Source organism: Rhinopithecus roxellana, chromosome 9 (assembly GCF_007565055.1).
Source record: "Rhinopithecus roxellana isolate Shanxi Qingling chromosome 9, ASM756505v1, whole genome shotgun sequence".
Classification (NCBI taxonomy): Eukaryota; Metazoa; Chordata; class Mammalia; order Primates; family Cercopithecidae; genus Rhinopithecus; species Rhinopithecus roxellana.
The window spans coordinates 63903915-63925638 of NC_044557.1; the positions used below are offsets into that span (position 1 = coordinate 63903915).

General features: G+C 35.9%; 1 protein-coding gene and 1 non-coding gene across 4 annotated transcripts in view; one reads left to right on the forward strand and one right to left on the reverse strand.

Moving 5' to 3' along the window:
- Window positions 1–21724, reverse strand: part of RGS22 (regulator of G protein signaling 22) — a 154379-nt gene that overhangs the window by 25923 nt on the left and 106732 nt on the right. For all 3 annotated transcript variants that reach the window (XM_030937766.1, XM_030937765.1, XM_030937767.1), the window contains 6 exons: window positions 20532–20726; window positions 18174–18266; window positions 16041–16213; window positions 14307–14469; window positions 11408–11566; window positions 8631–8699 (listed from right to left, as the gene is read on the reverse strand). In XM_030937766.1, the coding sequence (XP_030793626.1) occupies window positions 8631–8699; window positions 11408–11566; window positions 14307–14469; window positions 16041–16213; window positions 18174–18266; window positions 20532–20726 (852 nt within the window). The remainder of the gene's footprint in view (window positions 1–8630; window positions 8700–11407; window positions 11567–14306; window positions 14470–16040; window positions 16214–18173; window positions 18267–20531; window positions 20727–21724) is intronic.
- Window positions 16735–16801, forward strand: LOC115899817. Its single transcript, XR_004059420.1, has one exon. It is a non-coding gene; the product is annotated as a small nucleolar RNA SNORD77 (small nucleolar RNA).

Below are 21724 nucleotides of genomic sequence, written 5' to 3' on the forward strand. Positions count from 1 at the left end.
GATGATTTAGACCATATGACTACATTGTTTAAAAATGTTAACAGTTATTACAGCTTGAGATTATGGTGAAAAACTACTTTTTAGTACATTGTATGAGTTCTGTGTTTAAACAGAACAAAGTAATCATAATGTTATGATTATATGTTATTACATTATTTATTTTATTATTACATGTTATATATTAATATATAATTCTCTTGCTTTTTAAAAAGTAAAAGTAGTTAACATTTAATATATTTTTCATTTTTTAAGAAAAAATTATCAATTGATTCTATAAGTTAAATAATGTACTATAGCGCTTCACTATAATTTTATCCTGTAAATATTATATTTTTAGATGAGACATCTTTTTATTATGTTAATAATGACTAAAAATAATAACAAATAATGATTATTAATAAATTATTTTATTAAAATTCCTTTGACTGACTGTTTACTTTACATAACATGAAAGCCAGAAGCACCCATGGCATTTTAGTAACACCTAAAGTTATTTTTATCAACATTTATTATATATCTTTACAATTTGGAAATATAAAATATCTACTTATTTTATTTTGCCCATTTAAAATCACATATTCAACCCCATTTAGCCTTTCAGATTGAAAACATAAGAAATCGATTTTATTGAATTCACTAAACAGATTTTAATATTTAAGTTCCCCAAAGTTGATTTTTAGCTTACAACCATGCAAGGAAGTATCATTCCAAAGACAACAGTTTAGATGGATTTAGCAACACATAAAATAAATTCCTTGAAACAAATAATATGTGACCATCAATTTGTTTAGAGAGTTACATTTTTTTAAAAGTGCCATGGTAACACAAAGGAAGGAGTAACTAATTCTGCCTGGAGGTGTAAAGCCTTTACAGAGAAGGGCCTTGAGGATGACATCTGAGTTGGAAACTGAAAAGTGAAGGCAACTCCAGGCAGTCTAGATGAATTGTGGTGCCATTAACCCAGATAAAGTGAACAGAAGTGAATAGATGTCCCTATTTTAGTGAGACATATGTCACGTTCTCTGGACAAAAAGTTAAGACCCCCACCATATGGCCCATATTAAAATTATAGCCCTACAAATAGGAACAGCTATGTATTAGACTGTGATGTTTATTTAAAATCCACTCAGCAAATAATATTTTAAGATCTGCTTAAGATACTAAAACTTAGAAATTTAACTAAAACCTGTAATTCAAACAAAATAATAAAATACACGTAATAAATAATTATATACAAATAATTCCATTCCATGTAATATTTCAATCAAAACTATAGCAAAAAACAAACATTAAAAAAGTTTATTTCTTTTCAAGAGGAAAATACACAAAAGAGCATACTAACAGATACATACATTCCTCTAATATTCAAATAAACATCCATTTTTGTTAGTTAGCAGAGGGTCACCTAGGTCTAGTTGGACATTTTATTAGCACCTGCAGAAGGATAAGTACACATAAACTTCTAAGTTCAAAAGGAAGACTATGTTTATCATGCATGTTACAAAGCAAAATAGGCCATTTCTAGCCAGGTATTATATTGTAGTGGTTTTAAGTCATCAAAATGATAGTTATCTTAATTCTTTTAAAGCTAAAATTCTATCCTTTTGCTTTTAATATTTTTATTTATATTTCAATTTGATTTGATTTTTTATGTGTGCTCCTGCTCGGCAAAGTGCCCTTGTGAGGATGCCTGAGAGCAGTGTACAGTTATGATTAAAATGCAGTTCTAAATAGAAGGGATAATGTACCAGGCGTGATGGCTCATGCCTGTAATCCTAGCAGTTTGGGAGGCCAAGACGGGCAGACTGCCTGAGCTTAGGGGTTCAAAACCAGCCTGGGCAACACGATAAAACCCCGTCTACACTACAAATGCAAAAAATAAGCCGGGTGTGGTGGTGCGTGCCTGTAATCCCAACTACTGGGGAGGCTGAGGCATGAGACTTGCTTGAACCTGGGAGGCAGAGGTTGCAGTGAGCTGAGATTGTGCCACTTTATTCCAACCTGGGCGACAGAGCAACACTCTGTCGATTGATAGATAGATAGATAGATAGATAGATAGATAGATAGATAGATAGATAGACAGACAGGCAGATAAATGAAAGTCACAATGTAAGACAATTTAACCTGCTGATTCTGCTGCATGCTGCTCATTTTTTGTGTAATTCACCCTCAATAATAAACTATCACATGTTGGAATGCACAGCTTGTCTCAGTAAATCCATGACACGCAGAATAAAGAAAAATACATACTTAAGGCAATCACACACTTCTAAGGTTGAGCAGGTCAAGGATCTCTTTAAGAATAGAGCTCCTTATTCAGGAGGTGAACACAGGAGGATCACTTGAGCCCAGGAGTTAGATGTGATAACGAGCTATGATCATACTATTGCACTCCGGCCTGGGCAACACAGCAAGACCCAAATAATATTAATAATAAGTTTTTTAAAAAGAACAGAGTTCTGAATTCCAAGGGCTGATGGGAAGCCTCTAGCAGGGGACTCTGGCCTTGTGGAGGAACCCTGTTTCCCTTTCATTCCCCTGCCTTTTCACCCAGTAAAACCCAGCTTTATTCACCCTTTAAACCGTCTCCAAGCCTAAATTTTCCTGGCCGAGGGACGGACAAGAACCCAGTCTTTAGCTGAACGAAGGAAAAGTCCTGCAACATTCTTGGCATACAACCTGGGGGCTCTTGAAGAGATGTATCAGAATTCCACAATGCATCTGGTTCTTGGGCAAGTCACTGAAATGTGGGTCAGATGTTGAAAGTTGCTGTACTACGATGTGAAAATTAAGCCCACTGCAGCTCAACAAGGCCTACTGCCTCTAGACTCCACCTCTGTGGGCAGGGCACAACTGAACAAAAGGCAGGAGACAATTTCTGCAGACTTAAATGTTTGAAGAGAGCAGTGGTTCTCCCAGCACAGCATTTGAGCTCTGAGAATGGACAGATTGTCTCCTCAAGTGGGTCCCTGACCCCCGTGTAGCCTAACTGGGAGGTGTCTACGTGGTAGGGGCCGACAAACACCTCATATAGGCGGCTGCCCCTCTGGGACGAAGCTTCCAGAGGAAGGATCAGGCAGCAATATTTGCTGTTCTGCAATATTTGCTCTTCTGCAGCCTCTGCTGGTGATACCCAGGCAAACAGGGTCTGGAGTGGAACTCCAACAAACTGCAACAGACCTGCAGCTTAGGGACCTGACTGTTAGAAGGAAAACTAACAAGCAGAAAGGAACAGCATTAACATCAACAAAAAGGACATCCACACCAAAACCCCATCTGTAGGTCACCATCATCAAAGACCAAAGGTAGATAAAACCACAAAGATAGGGAGAAACCAGAGCAGAAAAGCTGAAAATTCTAAAACTCAGAGCATCTCTTCTCCTCCAAAGGATTACAGCTCCTCATCAGCAACAGAACAAACCAGGATGGAGAATGACTTTGACAAGCTGACAGAAGTAGGCTTCAGAAGGTCAGTAATAACAGACTTCTCTGAGCTAAAGGAGGATGTTGGAACCCATCACAAGGAAGGTAAAAACCTTGAAAAAAGATTAGACGAATGGCCAACTAGAATAAACAGTGTAGAGAAGGCCTTAAATGACCTGACGGAGCTGAAAACCATGGCATGAGAACTTCATGATGCATGCACAAGTTTCAATAGCGAATTCAATCAAGTGGAAAAAAGGGTATCTGTGATTGAAGATCAAATTAATGAAATAAAGCGAGAAGACAAGATTAGAGAAAAAAGAGTAAAAAGAAATGAACAAACCCTCCAAGAAATATGGGACTATGTGAAAAGAGCAAATCTATATTTGATTGGTGTACCTGAAAGTGATGGGGAGAATGGAACCAAGTTGGAAAACACTCTTCAGGATATTATCCAGGAGAACTCCCCCAACCTAGAAAGGCAGGCCAATATTCAAATTCAGGAAATACAGAGAACACCACAAAGATAGTCCTCGAGAAGAGCAACCCCAAGACATAACTGTCAGATTTGCCAAGATTGAAATGAAGGAAAAAAAGTGTTAAGGGCAGCCAGAGAGAAAGGTCGAGTTACCCACAAAGGGAAGCCCATCAGACTAACAGCAGATCTCTCAGAAGAAACCCTACAAGCCAGAAGAGAGTGGAGGCCAATATTCAACATTCTTAAAGAAAAGAATTTTCAACCCAGAATTTCATATCCAGCCAAACTAAGCTTCATAAGTGAAGGAGAAATAAAATCCTTTACAGACAAGCAAATGCTGAGAGATTTTGTCACCACCAGGCCTGCCTGACAAGAGCTCCTGAAGGAAGCACTAAACATGGAAAGAAACAACCGGTACCAGTCACCATGAAAACATGCCAAATAGTAAAGACCACCGATGCTATGAAGAAACTGCATCAATTAATGGGCAAAATAACCAGTGAACATCATAATGACAGGATCAAATTCACACATAACAATATTAACCTTAAATGTAAATGGGCTAAATGCCCCAATAAAAAGACACAAACTGGCAAATTGGATAAAGAGTCAAGATCCATCAGTGTGCTGTATTCAGGAGACCCATCTCACGTGCAAAGACGCACAAAGGCTCAAAATAAAGGGATGGAGGAAGATCTATCAAGCAAATGGAAAGCAAAAAAAGTAGGGGTTGCAATCCTAGTCTCTGATAAAACAGACTTTAAACCAACAAAGATCAAAAGAGACAAAGAAGGTCATTACATAATGGTAAAGGGATCAATTTAACAAGAAGAGCTAACTATCCTAAATATATATGCACCCAACACAGGAGCACCCAGATTCATAAAGTAAGTCCTTAGAGACCTACAAAGAGACTTAGACTCCCATACAATAATAATGGGAGACTTTAACACCCCACTATCAATATTAGAGAGATCAATGAGACAGAAGGTTAGCAAGGATATCCAGGACCGGAACTCAGCTCTGCAACAAGCAGACCTAATAGACATCTACAGAACTCTTCGCCCCACATCAACGGAATATACATTATTCTCAGCACCACATCACACTTATTCTAAAACTGACCACCTAATTGGAAGTAAAGCACTCCTCAGCAAATGTAGAAGAACAGAAATCACAACAAACTGTCTCTCAGACCACAATGCAATCAAACTAGAACTCAGGATTAAGAAACTCACTCAAAACCACACAACTACATGGAAACTGAACAACTTGCTCCTGAATGACTACTGGGTAAATAATGAAATGAAGGCAGAAATAAAGATGTTCTTTGAAACCAATGAGAATAAAGACACAATGTACCAGAATCTCTGGGACACATTTAAAGCAGTATGTAGAGGGAAATTTATAGTACTAAATGCCCACAAGAGAAACCAGGAAAGATCTAAAACTGACACCTAACATCACAATTAAAAGAACTAGAGAAGCATGAGCAAACAAATTCAAAAGCTACCAGAAGGCAAGAAACAACTAAGATCAGAGCAGAACTGAAGGAGATAGAGACACAAAAAACCCTTCAAAAAAATCAGTGAATCCAGGAGCTAGTTTTTTGAAAAGATCAACAAAATTGATAGACTGCTAACAAGACTAATAAAGAAAAGAGAGAAGAATCAAACAGATGCAATAAAAATGATAAAGGGGATATCATCACCAATCCCACAGAAATACAAACCACCACGAGAGAATACTATAAACACCTCTATGCAAATGAACTAGGAAATCTAGAAGAAATGGATAAATTCCTGGATACATACACTCTCTCAAGACTAAACCAGGAAGAAGTTAAATCCCTGAACAGACCAATAACAGGCTCTGAAATTGAGGCCATAATTAATAGCTTACCAACCAAAAAAAGTCCAGGACCAGACAGATTCACAGCCGAATTCTACCAGAGGTACAAAGAGCAGTTGTACCATTCCTTCTGAAACTATTCCAATCAACAGAAAAAGAGGGAATCCTCCCTAACCCATTTTATGAGGCCAACATCATCCTGATACCAAAGCCTGGCAGAGACACAACAAAGAAAGAGAATTTTAGACCAATATCCCTGATGAACATCAATGCGAAAATCCTCAATAAATTACTGGCAAATCAAATCCAGTAGCACATCAAAAAGCTTATCCGCCATGAACAAGTCTGCTTCATACATGGGATGCAAGACTGGTTCAACATATGCAAATCAATAAACATAATCCATCACATAAACAGAACCAATGACAAAAAACAGATGATTATCTCAATAGATGCAGAAAAGGCCTTCAACAAAATCCAACAGCCTTTCATGCTAAAAACTCTCAGTAAACTAGTTATTGATGGAATGTATCTCAAAATAATAAGAGCTATTTATGACAAACCCACAGCCAATATCATACTGAATGGGCAAAAACTGGAAGCATTCCCTTTGAAAACCGGCACAAGAAAAGGATGCCCTCTCTCACCACTCCTATTCAACATAGTGTTAGAAGTTCTGACCAGGGCAATCAGGCAAGAGAAAGAAATAAAGGGTATTCAATCAGTAAATGAGGAAGTCAAATTGTCCTTGTTTGCAGATGACATGATTGTGTATTTAGAAAACCCCATCGTCTCAGCCCAAAATCTCCTTAAGCTGATAAGCAACTTCAGCAAAGTCTAAGGATACAAAATCAAGGTGCAAAAATCACAAGTATTCCTATACAATATTAACAGCCAGAGTACCAAATCATGAGTGAATTCCCATTCACAATTGCTACACAGAAAATAAAATACCTATGAATCCAACTTACAAGGGACCTGAAGGACCTCTTAAAGCAGAACTACAAACCACTGCTAAACGAAATAAAAGAGGACACAAACAAATGGAAGAACATTCCATGCTCATGGATAGGAAGAATCAATATCATGAAAATGGCCATACTGCACAAAGTAATCTGTAGATTCAACGCCATCCCCATCAAGCTACCAATGACTTTCTTCACAGAATTAGAAAAAAACTACTTTAAAGTTCATATGGAACCAAAAAAGAGCCCATATTGCCAAGACAATCCTAAGCCAAAAGAACAAAGTTGGCGGCATCACACTACCTGACTTCAAACTATACTACAAGGCTACAGTAACCAAAACAGCATGGTACTGGTACCAAAAAAGATATATAGACCAATGGAACAGAACAGAGAGCACAGAAATAACACCACACATCTACAACCATCTGATCTTTGACAAACCTGACAAAAACAAGAAATGAGGAAAGGATTCCCTATTTAATAAATGGTGCTGGGAAAACTGGCTAGCCATATGTAAAAAGCTGAAACTGAATCCCCTCCTTATACCTTATACAAAAATTAATTCAAGATGGATTCAAGACTTAAATGTTAGACCTAAAACCATATAAATGCTAGAAGAAAACATACGCAATACCATTCAGGACATAGGCATGGGCAAGGACTTGATGACTAAAACACCAAAAGCAATGGTAACGAAAGTCAAAATAGACAAATGGGATCTAATTAAACTAGAGAGCTTCTGCACGGCAAAAGAAACTACCATCAGAGTGAATAGGCAACCCACAGAATGGGAGAAAATTTTTGCAATCTGTCCATCTGACAAAGGTTAATATCCAGAATCTACGAGAGCTCAAACAAATTTACAAAAAAAAAAAAAAAAAAAAAAAAAAAACAACATCAAAAAGTGGGCAAAGGATATGAACAGACACTTCTCAAAAGAAGACATTTATGCAGGCAACAGACACATGAAAAAAATGCTCATTATCACTGGTCATCAGAGAAATGCAAATCAAAACCATAATGAGATACCATCTCACGCCAGTTAGAATGGCAATCATTAAAAAGTCAGGAAACAACAGATGCTGGAGAGGATGTGGAGAAACAGGAACACTTTTACACTGTTGGTGAGAGTGTAAATTGGTTAGACCACTGTGGAAGACAGTGTGGTGATTCCTCAAGGATCTAGAACTAGAAATACCATTTGACCCAGTCATCCCATTACTGGGTATATACCCAAAGGATTATAAATCATGCTGCTATAAAGACACATGCACACGTATGTTTATTGTGGCACCCTGCACAATAGCAAAGACTTGGAACCAACCCAAATGTTCATAATGATAGACTGGATCAAGAAAATGTGGCACATATACACCATGGAATACTATGCAGCCATAAAAAAGGATGAGTTCATGTCCTTTGCAGGGACATGGATGAAGCTGGAAACCATCATTCTCAACAGACTATCACAAGGACAGAAAACCAAACACTGCATGTTCTCACTCATAGGTAGGAATTGAACAATGCAATCACTTTGACACAGAGAGGGGAACATCACACACTGGGGCCTGTTGGGGAGTGGGAGGCTGGGGGAGGAGTAGCATTAGGAGAAATAATTAATGTAAATGATGAGTTGATGGGTGCAGCAAACCAACATGGTACATCAAACCTGCACATTGTGCACATGTACCCTAGAACTTAAAGTATATATAAAAAAAAGAACAGAGTTCTGATAGAGTCACATTTTCCTCCAAATTCCATTCACCTATTAAAAACAGTATCAGTGCTCAGTTGTCAGTTTAGGAAACAGTATGTCTTCAGTGAGGATTTTTGAAGAAGAAGGGGAAAGAAAAACAATACTTTGACAGAGCAAAACTTACAAGAGGAAAAATATAAGAAACATTACTTGCCTTCCAGATCCCGATTTTCTTTTCAGGTTTCTGTAGTAAGAGCTCTTCTGCTATGTCTTTCATCTGCACCTGAAAGCAAAACCAATTTTTTTATCCCAGTAATTCAGACTAAAGGTTTGAAATCATTTACTAATTAAGTAGCTTAAAAAATGAGATAAAGGTTAACTTGGATAAGAGATAGTGAAGTTTAGGAGAAAGAGGATAAAACTTAAAAATGGAAGCCCTGTGGTCAGATACCAAATTTTTCTGAGCACTGTATTCTCATCTGTAAAACAGATAATAATAGCCAATTGTTATCACCCCAAATGATGATAGTTTCACTTGAGCTCACATGGGAACTGAAGCTGGAAAAACAGTTATAACTTCTCAGACTTTTTAGCTATTTTCTAGCCATATACTTTCACAACTAATTTTAAAAGATTACTAAAAGTTACTCAACACGGAAATATAGTAGATATTTCTTGGGGTTATTGTCTATTCATATTATTTCCCCCTTCTTGGAAACCACTCATAACAAATCTGTGCTGTTGACTCTATCTCCCTGTCCATAGCAGATAGATCCAGAAGCAGATCTAGAGAGATAAGGACTAGAATCACTGGGGCTAAGTCTTTTTGATAGACAGAGCCAGGAGAAAAGATCTGAGAATTATTGCTGGGTTCCTACGGCTGTTCTGGCCTACGTCTTTTCTAAAGCTTGGGCGTCAACTCTTAAGTGTGTGAGATGTCCCAGCACCATTTTAGAATAAATCGTCACCCCTCCTTTTTGTCTTTGGTTCAAGGTTGCCAAAATCAGTTTATTTTTCTGGCCACCCAAAGAATGCTAAGTCAAGAAATTACTATGCATTACAATAAAATTACAGCAATAAACATAATGAGGAAATGTGGTAAATAATATTAGCAAGCCAGATGTCCTTTTACTTGGCTTTGGATAGAGAATTGGAGTTAGCCTGAAGAAAGAGAATGAGGAGATTTGAGTTTTCCCAAAGCTTATTTCCAGAAACATTTTGCCTAAAGTCAATCCTTCTTCTTCATACTATAAATTCTGTCTTCCCAACTGTACTGTGTTTTCCATAAGTTGCTCAGCTCAAGTGACTAAGGGTATTTCCAAATAAGTAGGCCACAAAGTGTTTGAGAAACTGAATATAGAAGGAAGCTTTTCAGGTTCTTCCTGATTAGTATTAATGGCATGTGGCTTTGCATACTAAAGTCCAAAATTACGTGTTTTCTGACCTCTGTGTTATTTTTATAAAGATCAGGTTTGCCTGAAACCTAAAAACAAGGTATGCTAATGACATTTTAAATTATCAAAGAAATACTTCGTATAAAACAAAAACAAGACAAAGCAAAGACAAACCCACTTTACAAAATAAAAAGTAAAAATCCTCACTCCCCAAACCCATTCCCAGGAGGCATAGATATTTTTCTATCATAAGCATAAATGGATGGATGGATGGATAGATATGCATAGACAGAGATGTAAGTAAATGTAATGGGATTATCTTCTATATATTGTTCTGCATCCTCCTTGTTTTGTTCAATAAATGACATCTTTCATATAGTACATGTGGAAATCTCATATCTCATTTGGTAAGGAAATCTGCATATTTTTCCATCGTACAGAATTATCATAACTCATCTAATTCTTCCCCCATTTGATATTGCAATGAATATCCTTGTATAACCTTGTCCATTTGTGTGAGGACTTAATAATATTAAAAATAACAACTATATTAATAGATAAGATTTGAGTGTTTGCCATGTGCCAGGCACAATTCTAAGACACTAAGCACATGTTAATTTCACTTCATTTTTCAGAGCAACCTCACTAAGTAATTACTATGACCAACTCGATTTTTCAAATGAGGAAACAATTTATGAAAGTTAAAGGTGGTACAACTAATATGTGGCAGTGTTGAGATTAAAACTTGGCAGTCAGAGCTGGGCACTGTGACACTTGCCTATAGTCCCAGCAATTCAGAGGCTGAGGCAGGAAGATTGATTGAGCCCCAGTGGTTCAAAGCTGTAGTGCACCATGATTGTGCCTGTGAATAGCCACTGTACTCTAGTTTGGACACTGAGACAACAGGGTGACCCCTGACTCTCAAACAAAAAACCAAAAACTTGGGAAATTTGACTCCATGCTTCTTTTTAAAAATTTATTATTATTATTATTATTATTATTATTATTATTATTATTATTATTATTTTAGAGACAAAGTTTCACTCTGTCACCCAGGCTAGAGTGCACTGATGTGATCATAGCTCACTGTAGCCTTGATCTTCTAGACTCAAGCAATTCTCCTGCTTCAGCCTTCCAAATAGCTGGGACTACAGGTGCATGCCACCACACGTGGCTGACTCCATACTTCAAACCACTCTCAACAGAAGTACAATGACTAAGGTCTGGCATAGCATCTCACACCTGTAATCCCAGCACTTTGGGAGGACTACTCGAGCCTAGGAGTTTGAGACCAGCCTGGGCACATAGCAAAACTCCATCTCTTCCAAAAAAAAAAATGTTTTTTAATTAGCTAGGCATGGTAAAGCATGCCTGTAGTCTCAGCTACTTGGAAGACTGAGGTGGGAGTATTGCTTGAGCACAGGAGTCCAAGGCTGCAGTGAGCTAGGATCACACTGCTGCACTTCAGACTGGGTGACAGAGAGAACCCATTCCTTAAAAAAAAAAAAAATACAATGGTTGGGTCTCCAGGTATGCACATTTGAAGTTTTGAGAGATACTGACAACTGCTTTCAAAAGATTACACTAATTTATATACCTTTATCTTTTGACGTGCTGCAAACTGTTCACTTGCAAGAAACAATGGCAGCCATACATTTTCTAGCCTATTTTGAACATGCTTCTGGATTTCAACTAGAACAGGTGCATCAAGCTGCTCATGAAGAATCTTCCCCCAGCCACCACTTAAATGCATTACCTAAGAAAATTAAAATGGAAACAGAAACTATTGTGCTTTTTAAAAGAAACACTAATAGTTATTAATTCATTCATTCACTACAAAACCATTTGCTGCATCCGGAGGGGTGCCAATTTTCATTTTCTGTAAAACATCTCCTGGCTATACTGAGTAGTAATTCCCCTAAAATCAGACAGACAATTGTGGTGTATGTGGTGGTTGTTTTAGATGTATGATTTGTGCTTACTTATGATATATCAAAAAGAACACAGAAGTGGGATTTTTATCCTGTGTGACCACAGCAATGGCATTTTTGTCTCTCCATGGACTCAGTATCTCCAACTGAAAAATGAGGACATTAGTCTATTAGTTTTCTAATATCCTATGAATCCGTGATTCTAGTCAAATTGATCCATTTAAGAATTTTCTTCTGTGGATGAGGCAAATGTGTTAGTTAAAAGACAACCTTGACTCAGATATTATAAATATGTATATTACCAACAAATGTTGGGTTGGAGATAGGATGATGGCAGCTGTAGTGCACTATGCACCTAGAACAGTGCAGCTGTAGCGATAGCAATGTAGGGCTTTTCCAACAACCTCTAAGCAGAAAACAGAGGCAACAGGAAGAAGAAAAAGGTCATGTTTTATAGACAATAAGTACCATTTGTAAAACACAATTTCTTTGTGATCTAAATTTTCCTTCTGCTTAACTATTGGCTTCAACAAGCTACTAATGGCTTTTTCCTGCCATAACTCATTCTGGTTTCTCCCTGTTTCTGTGTACATACCACTCAAAATTTCTGGATGGCTCAGTGGAACAACTGCCCTCTTCTTAGTTCTCCTTTGAGCAATAATATTAATATAATACCCTACTGATACTATTGTTTTATATAAAAACAAAAAGGAAATCCTCTTCTTAGTCCTCCTTTAATAATATCAATTAAATAATATCAACACTAATATTGTTTCTGCATAAAAAAAGAAAAAAAAAAAAGACTACCTTGCTAATCAAAGAGCAAATTGGCTGCACAATTGAAATCTGGACTAGCATGATCTTTGTAAAACAATGTGATGCAGACATCCTTAAGTATAAAAATACATTTTAAAAGTAATGACAAAGACAAAGAAGGATCATTGGGAAAACTCCTCTGTAGTAAGCACATCCATTTGCTATGATAGCAATGGGCGACTTTCACTGACTTGGATTCTCAGCATGTTGTGTGTACTATGGAGGATTCACACAGTAGCATGAGATACCATGAAACCTCACGCAATGGAGCGCAAGCCAAGTAGAAAACAAATGCTTTCCATGTGTTTATTTCATACTTGTGCTTATTGAGACACCCAACCACTTTTGCTAATGTGTCCCAGATTTGTATCTCAAGGAACTAAGGACAAAGCATTTTTGTCAAAGTTGCTTAATTCTAGAATTCTTGCTCCTTCTCACTCCCAAAGACTTCTGCTAATTTCTCCTGCACCCCAAAGATCTAGCTTTTAAATTTGGTATGTCTTATTTGTGAAACTCTCTGAGTTTTTCTTTAATTTACTGAATTTAGCATTAATCTGAAATTTTTATTTTAGTAATATATACCATTAGACTATGCATTCTTATAAACTACCAAACAAAAAAATCATAAGCTATACATTACATCTTTAGGCATGAATGTAATACTAACAAACTTCAAACTAAATAAATTATAATAATTGTTTATATTTCAAAAGTATAAAAATTGAGTCATATTTCATGAGCAGTGTTACATGAACACAAACCTACTGCTGAATCCCAATTATATATATACATATATTTTGAGACACAGTCTCACTCACTCTGTTGTCCAGTCTGGAGTGCAGGGGCACAATCTCCACTCACTGCAACCTCTGCCTCCTGGGTTTAAGGGATTCTCCTGTCTTAGCCTCCTGAGTAGCTGGGATTACAGGTGTGTGCCACCACACCCGGCTAAGTTTTGTATTTTTGGTAGAGACAGGGTTTCATCATGTTGGTCAGGCTGGTCTCGAACTCCTGACCTCAAACAATCTACCTGTCTTGGCCTCCCAAAGTGCTGGGATTACAGGCATAAGCCACCACACCCAGCCCAATCTTATAGTGTTGCTGTCAATCTAATGACACTGTAGTTATTTAGTTATTAGTAAATTGTGATTAAGGCCATAGGACTTTGGTCCAACAAAATGCTCAAACTGTCCTGGTCAATAAAAATAATTTCTGGGAAAAATACAATTGTAAGGAGGATTTTCTTTTTTTTCTTTTATAACATTTGTTCAAAGTTCCATAGTAAAGAGGATTTTCAAAGATTATATTTGGAATAATATCAGTTCAGAGAAGAACGGAAAAGTGGTAGAGATTTGACTTAATGGTTGATAACAGCTGTTTTCCTACATATTGACAGGTGCAGGGAGTTTGTCCATCTTCTTCACCACTTTATCTTGAGCACCTAGAAGAGTCTGGCATAGTGAAGGCACTCAAATTTGTTGAATGAGTCAATGAGTAGGTGAATAAAAGTTATTTTATTCTATAAACTATTTTTTAGAGTAACATATTTTTATACTATATAATATTTGAGTATTAAAGACATTTAATGTATAGATGCTCATAAATACCTAAATAAATATCAAAGGTCTCTAACACATTAGTCATAAGCAAAAGAAAATAAAATAAGAGACTTTCAGGTTGTTGGCAAAAATAGAAATAAAATACCGGTTTTCAAACATCAATTTAAAAAATAGGTTTGCATGTTGATACCTGGTTCTGCTGATACAGAGAAGCTGGACTGTTGGGTCCAAAGAAATATTTTTTATTAAGGTATTTGTTTTTAATATATATAGATTTTGCCTCCCTTTGATTTCGATCTCTGTAAGTTATTCTCCGGAGCTGCTCAATGTCTGTCCAGCACATAAGATCCATGCTAAAATGAAAACAAAAACAATGTATAGGTCTTCATATTTATTTCTCTAAATTCCAGCAAACACCCGATTGTTGTTTTGGCAGAACTTAGAAAGTGGCTGTTTTGACTAGTTGCATTAGATCATGGAAATAATGAACCCAATATTCTATCTCTGATCCCTTTCTAGGCTAGTTAGCTTGACTCCATTACACTCCTAATCCTGGCTAAATATATGAATGATGACAAAGGAATATCAGGATCAGAAAAAAAAATCTATCACCATTATTGGTGGGATCTCAGAGTTCTTTCATTAATTTCATCAATTTCAAAAATAAGAAAATTTCCACATATGTCATGTCATTTGACAAAAGGTCAGATTTAGAATAATCCTCATCTTAATGGGTACCAAAAAATAGAAAGCATGAATAAGGGCCAGGCACAATGGCTCACGCCTGTAATCCCAGCACTTTGGGAGGCCAAGGCAGGCAGGCAGATCACTTTAATTCAGGAGTTTGAGACCAGCCTGACCAACATGGCAAAATCCCATCTCTACTAAAAATACAAAAATTAGCTGGACGTGGTGGCACATGCCCATAATCCCAGCTACTGCAGAGGCTGAGGCATGCGAAACACTTGAACCCGGGAGACGGAGGCTGCAGTGAACTGGGATCATGCCACTTCAGCCTCGGTGACAGAGTTAGACCCTGTCTCAAAAAAGAAAAAAAAAAAAAAAAGAATGAATAAGACCTACTATTTGATAGCACAATAGGATGACTATAGTCAATAATAACTTAATTGTACAATTTAAAATAACTTAAAGTATAACTAGATTGTTTGTAACTCAAAGGATAAATGCTTGAGGGGATGGATACCCCATTCTCCATGATGTGCTTATTTCACACTGCATGCCTGTATCAGAACATCTCATGTACCCCATAAATATATACATGTACTACGTAGCCACAAAAATTTTAAAAATTAACAGATGAAAAATAAAAAGATAGAAAAATCCTCATTACAATGAAGGGAAATCATATACAGTGAAATTTGGCTCTCAGATCTAATCAGTTTCTGTTACTAGGGAGAATATTAAAAAGAAAAAAATATATTCAATACTTCAGTTTATATTAGATAAATATGTTATAAGGTTCCAAGATTCTGGGTAAAACTACAATGTTTCATTTATATATCAGTTAATAGAAATTATAAAATATTATAATTTCAATATCTCAATGAAATATAAAAAGGACACTTTCCAGAAATAGTAATTAAAATACCAGTCTAGAGAAATGTAAAAGAAATAAACAGTAGAAAAGAGAAAAAATAAAGCACACTGGTATTTTAATTTAGCCAATGCTAAAAATATCAACATTATGTAACCACTTAAAAGAACAATGTGGAGGTTGCTACAAACAAAATGCACTCCATCTTTAAAAAGTTACCCATACAGATTTCAGATGATCATGTTTGTCCGTTTTAATTGACATGGGTAAAATCTGTTATAGCACTAAATCACTTTTATAATATGTTGAATCAAAACTAGTAGCTTAGAAAAATGTTTTCAGTGAGAAATACATGGTTATGTCCCTTACCTTGAAGAATGAGTCTCAAGAAACTGACGGAAATGTTCAAACTCCAGTTTGTTATTAAGCAGATCACTAAACTTAAAATGCTTGTATTCTGCAGGAACATTATCCCAATATTCTGTTCGTTTAGAGACGTTAGAGAGTGATAAAATGCCACTTCCAATTTCACAAGTGGTATCCTGGTGAAATAGTACTTTTCAGAAAAAAATATCTTAAACACAATAAATTGTTTACAATTTTAAGTAGAGAAACTGAAAGAAAAATTAACCATTCGGCCAAGGCCATTTAACAATTCAATGGTAGAAGTGGGTAAAGACTTTAGAATCTTGTAAAGAACCTGGTTCAGATTCTAACAATCTGGATAAAGAATTTGGTTCAGAGTCTAACGTATCAAATTCTGTTCTGTTTATTTTCATTCCATTCCCTTCTTTTCATAAATATTTAGTAAATATTTACTACACAAAGCACTTGCTTATAAATTAACTTTAATATATTTTTCTAAGTACAGAAGTAACATGCCTTTTGTAATAAGAAAATAAAAATCATCCATAATACTACCATTCAAAGATAACCACCATTAACATTTTTTAATATAGCCTTCCAGTCTTACTTATTTATATACATGTAGTTTATAAAAAATGAAGAAAAGTATAAAAATAAAAATTAAAAATAAAAATAAAAAATTAAAAGTGAAGATTAGATACTATGATGGTTGCATAGTTCAGCAGATTGAATTTATGAAGAGATTTACAATGTCTGATGTAGTTTTAAAATATAAAGATAGGATTATGTACCTATTTATAGTTTTGTGACCTGGTTCTTTTTCTTAACAATGTTGATCATAAACATAAGACATTCTTTTATAACATAATATTTAAAAGTTATAGAGTAATACAAGTTACTTATCTAATAATACATCCTTCAAATATAATATTAAAATATAAATATAATCACCTTCATATAAAAGTTAATTTTTAGATAATTTTATGACATATGATGTTTTGTGAACAGCTTATAAGAACGAAAGGGCAAAGGGGAAAAGAGGCTTATTCTTTGAAAGGCCCTTCCTTATACAATTCCTTACATAACTAATTCATTTCCCTATTTGTTTTTATAAAGGATCCATGAGATAAGCTACCAATGTTTTAAAAATTAATTTTCCTTATGTAGAAGGAGTGTGGATAGTGTTATAAAGTTTAGTTCATAGAGTTTACAGTACAACCTTATATCATGCTACCTTTATGGATTTTTATGTATCCTTTGCAACACAGTATTAGTGTATCAAATAGAGAACTTCTGGATAAGAATAAAAATTTCAGATAGGCACAAAGAAAAAAGTTTTAAAAAAATCACCTGAAACCTTACCACTCAGAGTTATCTATCTTTAATATTTCGGTGAGTGTCTTTTCAGATATTCCTTTTTATACATATGGATACATGCAGAAACACATATATAATTTTACATAAACAGGATCATATCATACCAGTGTTTCTGTTACAAAAATTTTAATATATCTTAAACATTTTCCAGGTCAATTAACTGTCATTTTTATGTAGATGCATAAATTTAATTTTATGGCTTTAAGGATTTATTATGTTTACTTAGCCAATCCAAAAGATGCAACTTTATGAATCAAAGTAACACTTTAATATCCTAGTCAATCCTATGATCTTTTTACCATCTTCCTAAATTCTTTCCCATATTTTTTCTTTATTGATTTCCCTATTGCTGTCACGCAACAGTTTCTTTTCTGTTTAGAAAACTTAATTTAACTCCTTTGTAACCTGACAACAAATAGAAAGAGCAGCTGCCATATAGAAAATAACTAATAACATTCAAAGGAATATAACACAGTTGAAGGCTCCAATGCCTAGTCTTAGCCAAGGCAAATGAGTGGCCTGCTTCCCTGTCAAATACCTCACCTGCTTTGTTTTTCTGGCTCCCTTGTCAAATATGTCAATAAGAGGTAACACCTGTCAAATGCAGTATGCTAGGCAAAGGAACAGCAGAGAAATGAAACTGCCTATCCCCTACTCTATAATACATGATCTCCTCACTCTACAGTCTACCCCTGCCCAATACATAAAGTGGTAAACCTCTCCAGGATAAAAAGTTTGTTTTTCTAAGTGGAAAGTTACCCCAGCTTTCTTGGAAAGTGTCTCTTTATGCAAAGCCTGTAGCTTTCTGAAGTATGTGGAGTCTAACTGTCGAGTTTCTTCCACCAGCTCCACCTAAAATAAATAAATAAAGCTTGTGACATCAAGAGAATGTACAATTTGCTAGTAACAGTGGGCTGAAAAACAAATACAGTTGGCAATAAAGCAAATTATTTTCAAAGCAAAAGCAGAAAGATAACATAGTTTAAAAGATTAGCTACAGCAGGGTCACACTTCAAAAGGATGCATTACAAAAAGCATACATTTCTATGTAATGATATAGTGCCACCAAAGATCATTCCTGCTTTCCGGAGGAATGTAAACTTACAAACAATGCAAATATATTGGTCACATTTCCAACTTTTATTCAATATAACATGATAATAGTCATGAAAGCAGATGCCACTAGCTTTAGGAACCAAATAATTCACAGAACAAGAAACGACCAGACTCCATGTTGTCATTAGTATGTGAGCAAAGGCTTTAATGCTGTAGTAAGACAGGAGACTGTCAATCATCAAATAAAACCTCATAGCAGCTCTCTGTCTTCAGAGTTTGTAATGTACTGTTTCATACAGTCAGAAGAACAAGATCATTTTCTATTTCTCTATTGCAGGGGAAAACCAGCTTGACTGAAGAGCTGCCTGAGAACTTTCTGTATTTAATAGCTAGCTTTGGTAGTCTGCTGCATTATTCTTTTTGGGAAAGAGTCTACAGAATACAGTCAGCTGGGCTTTTAGATAAGTCCTCATACTTCTAGAAGGAAGTTTCTAGAATTAAGAGAGATTTATTTTTCCTCCTACTAAAAACTGTACAATTTCTTTCATCCATTTTACAAGAATCACGACTAATGCTGAAACTTTTTGGTTTAGGGAAGTTAGTTATAATTCCAAACCTTTTTTTTTGAAACCATTGCATCCTCTATGGCATACATTATATTTAAAATAATGACTGGAGAGAATTTTTTTAAACTTCATCTGATATCCAAATTTTCCTACTGTAATAAATGCATTTTTGTAATACAAAGGATGCTATGCTAATTTTTCAGGACAAAGAGAAATCTAATTATTTTGGTCATTGAACTTAGTAAATCATAACAGTTGTTTCAGTCACGATCCAATAAGGTAACTCTATCCAAGGTGTTTTGGTATTAATTTTGTATGACAATCTAAGAAGTTGTTGAGGAGATACGAACAAAGAATAACAATGCAAAGGCAGCAGAGTTCCACCTGAAATGACCTCAGGTACACAGTACATGCATTAACTTAATATAAAAAGTATACATAGATGGTTTTAATTTGTGATTCAAAATAAATATTTAAATAAATGGCCTCCACCCATTAATAAAATAGTGAAAATACTCAAGCATTGAGGCTTAAAATGACCTCTTTCAGGATGACAAAAGATGTGTTGAAACTTGTATCCAGTCAAGCAGTCTGACCCGAACATCTGGGGGTACTTTAAAATAGAAGTACCAAAGTCAGAGGATCTACTTTCCACAATACATATGAAACGTTTAAGTTTTCCATGCATGTGATATTAACTGAAACTCATCTAGCATAAAATGAAATAGGCATTTCTGTTAATCAAAATTAAGGCTACTGCTGAAAAGTAGCAAGAAAGGCATATTTACTTATTCACAGGAAACCAAAACTCAGATTTCTCTACTCTGACATACTTGTACAGAGAGCAAAAAATGACATAAAGTCTTTCATTAGGCAACAATAAGAAAACTGGCAAAAAAAAAAAAAAAAAAAAAAAGTGATGCCATCGCACTCCAGCCTGGGCAACAGAGCGAGACTCCATCTCAAAAAAATAAAAAAAGAATAAAAAAAATCAAGTGGGTAAATACTCTCCCTGACCAAATTTTGAGGCTACCCAAATCTTAGCTCTAAATCTTAGGGCCACATGAGACCTTTTTCAGTTTTTCTCTTGTGAGTTAACAATGCTGCTTATCATTGGCAGTAAACCTAACCGTTTTTTATTTTTAGTTTTAGTTTTAATTTTTATTTTTTTATTTTTTTTAGACCAAGTTTTGCTCTTGGTGTCCAGGCTGGAGTGCAATGATGTGATCTTGGCTCACTGGATCCTCCGCCTCCCAGGTTCAAGCAATTCTCCTGCCTCAGACTCCCGCGTAGCTGGGATTACAGACACCCGCCACCACACCCAGCTAATTTTTGTATTTTTAGTAGAGACAGGTTTTCACCATGTTGGCTAGGCTGGTCTTGAACTCCTGACCTCAGGTGATCCACCAGCCTTGGCCTCCCAAAGTGCTGGGATTTCAGGTGTATTATAGTAAATCTGAACGGTTTCACACTCAATTTATCAGTGGCACAGTACCTTTTTATAAGTAATTTGGTCCGATTTTACCATCTTTGTCCATGGCTCAAGAAGAAGGAGAAGGATATATTCCTCTGCTGTGTCAAAAAGGTCTTCAAATGGTGGCTGTATTTTCATATAAATTTCTTTTTTCTTTTCCTGTTGGAGTCCAATGTCAAGAGTGGCAGAAGGAGCAACGTATGTGGCAAAAAGATACTGAAGGAGAAAAGGGAAGAAGGGAGAGGATGTTGAGAGATGCCACAATGGTTAGCAGATACCTCAATATAGGCATTTTTCAAAAACTAAGAGAAGGCAAATAAGCCAACGTGATATTTTTCTTGAAAATATGGGTAGAACTACTTAACACGAAGCAATGCATCTATTTGAAAGACTTTGTTTTTCCTTTGTTTTCCAATTTCTTCATCAGTAATTAGTCAATTTTTCTCAGATTACAAAAATCTGAGGAAGCACTAAGTATTATTACGGTAAATTTGAGTTTATGTGCCTCTTTTTCTTCCTTTATGTTCACAACATTTCTAACACATTTGTGTTACTTTCCAAAGTGGCCTGAAATACTTTTTTTTGGAAACAGGAGGCAAGAATACACTAGGACTGAAAAGTTAGCTATTAGTCTTTTGGAGAAACAACAGACTACCTGCCCTACCAAATTGAGCTGCAGAGTTCTTAAGACTGTTGCTAATTATCCCTTTCTGCCATTAAGTCTTTCCATCTGGTATCCAATGCTGTGGAAGACAAAAGCACAAGAGTGAATGGAGGCCAGGTGCAGTGGCTCACGCCTGTAATCCCAGCACTTTGGGAGGCCGAGGCGGGTGGATCACTTGAGGTCAGGAGTTCAAGACCAGCCTGGCCAATATGGTGAACCTCCCCACCCCCTGTCTCTACTAAAAATACAAAAAGTAGCCAGGTGTGGTGGTGCACACCTGTAATCACAGTTACTCAGGAGGTTGAGGCAGTAATAATTGCTTGAACCCAGGCGGCAGAGATTGCAGTGAGCCAAGATCACGATCATGCCACTGCACTCCAGCCTGGGTGACAAAGTGAAACTCCACCTCAAAAAAAAAAAAAAAAAAAAAGTGAATGGAAAGATATACGTAGAACCTCCAGCAAACCTGCCACAAATATCTGTTCCACTCTACTAATTGTCCTGTCTCTCAATAATAGTTACGTATATCTGAGAAGCAATTTAATAACAT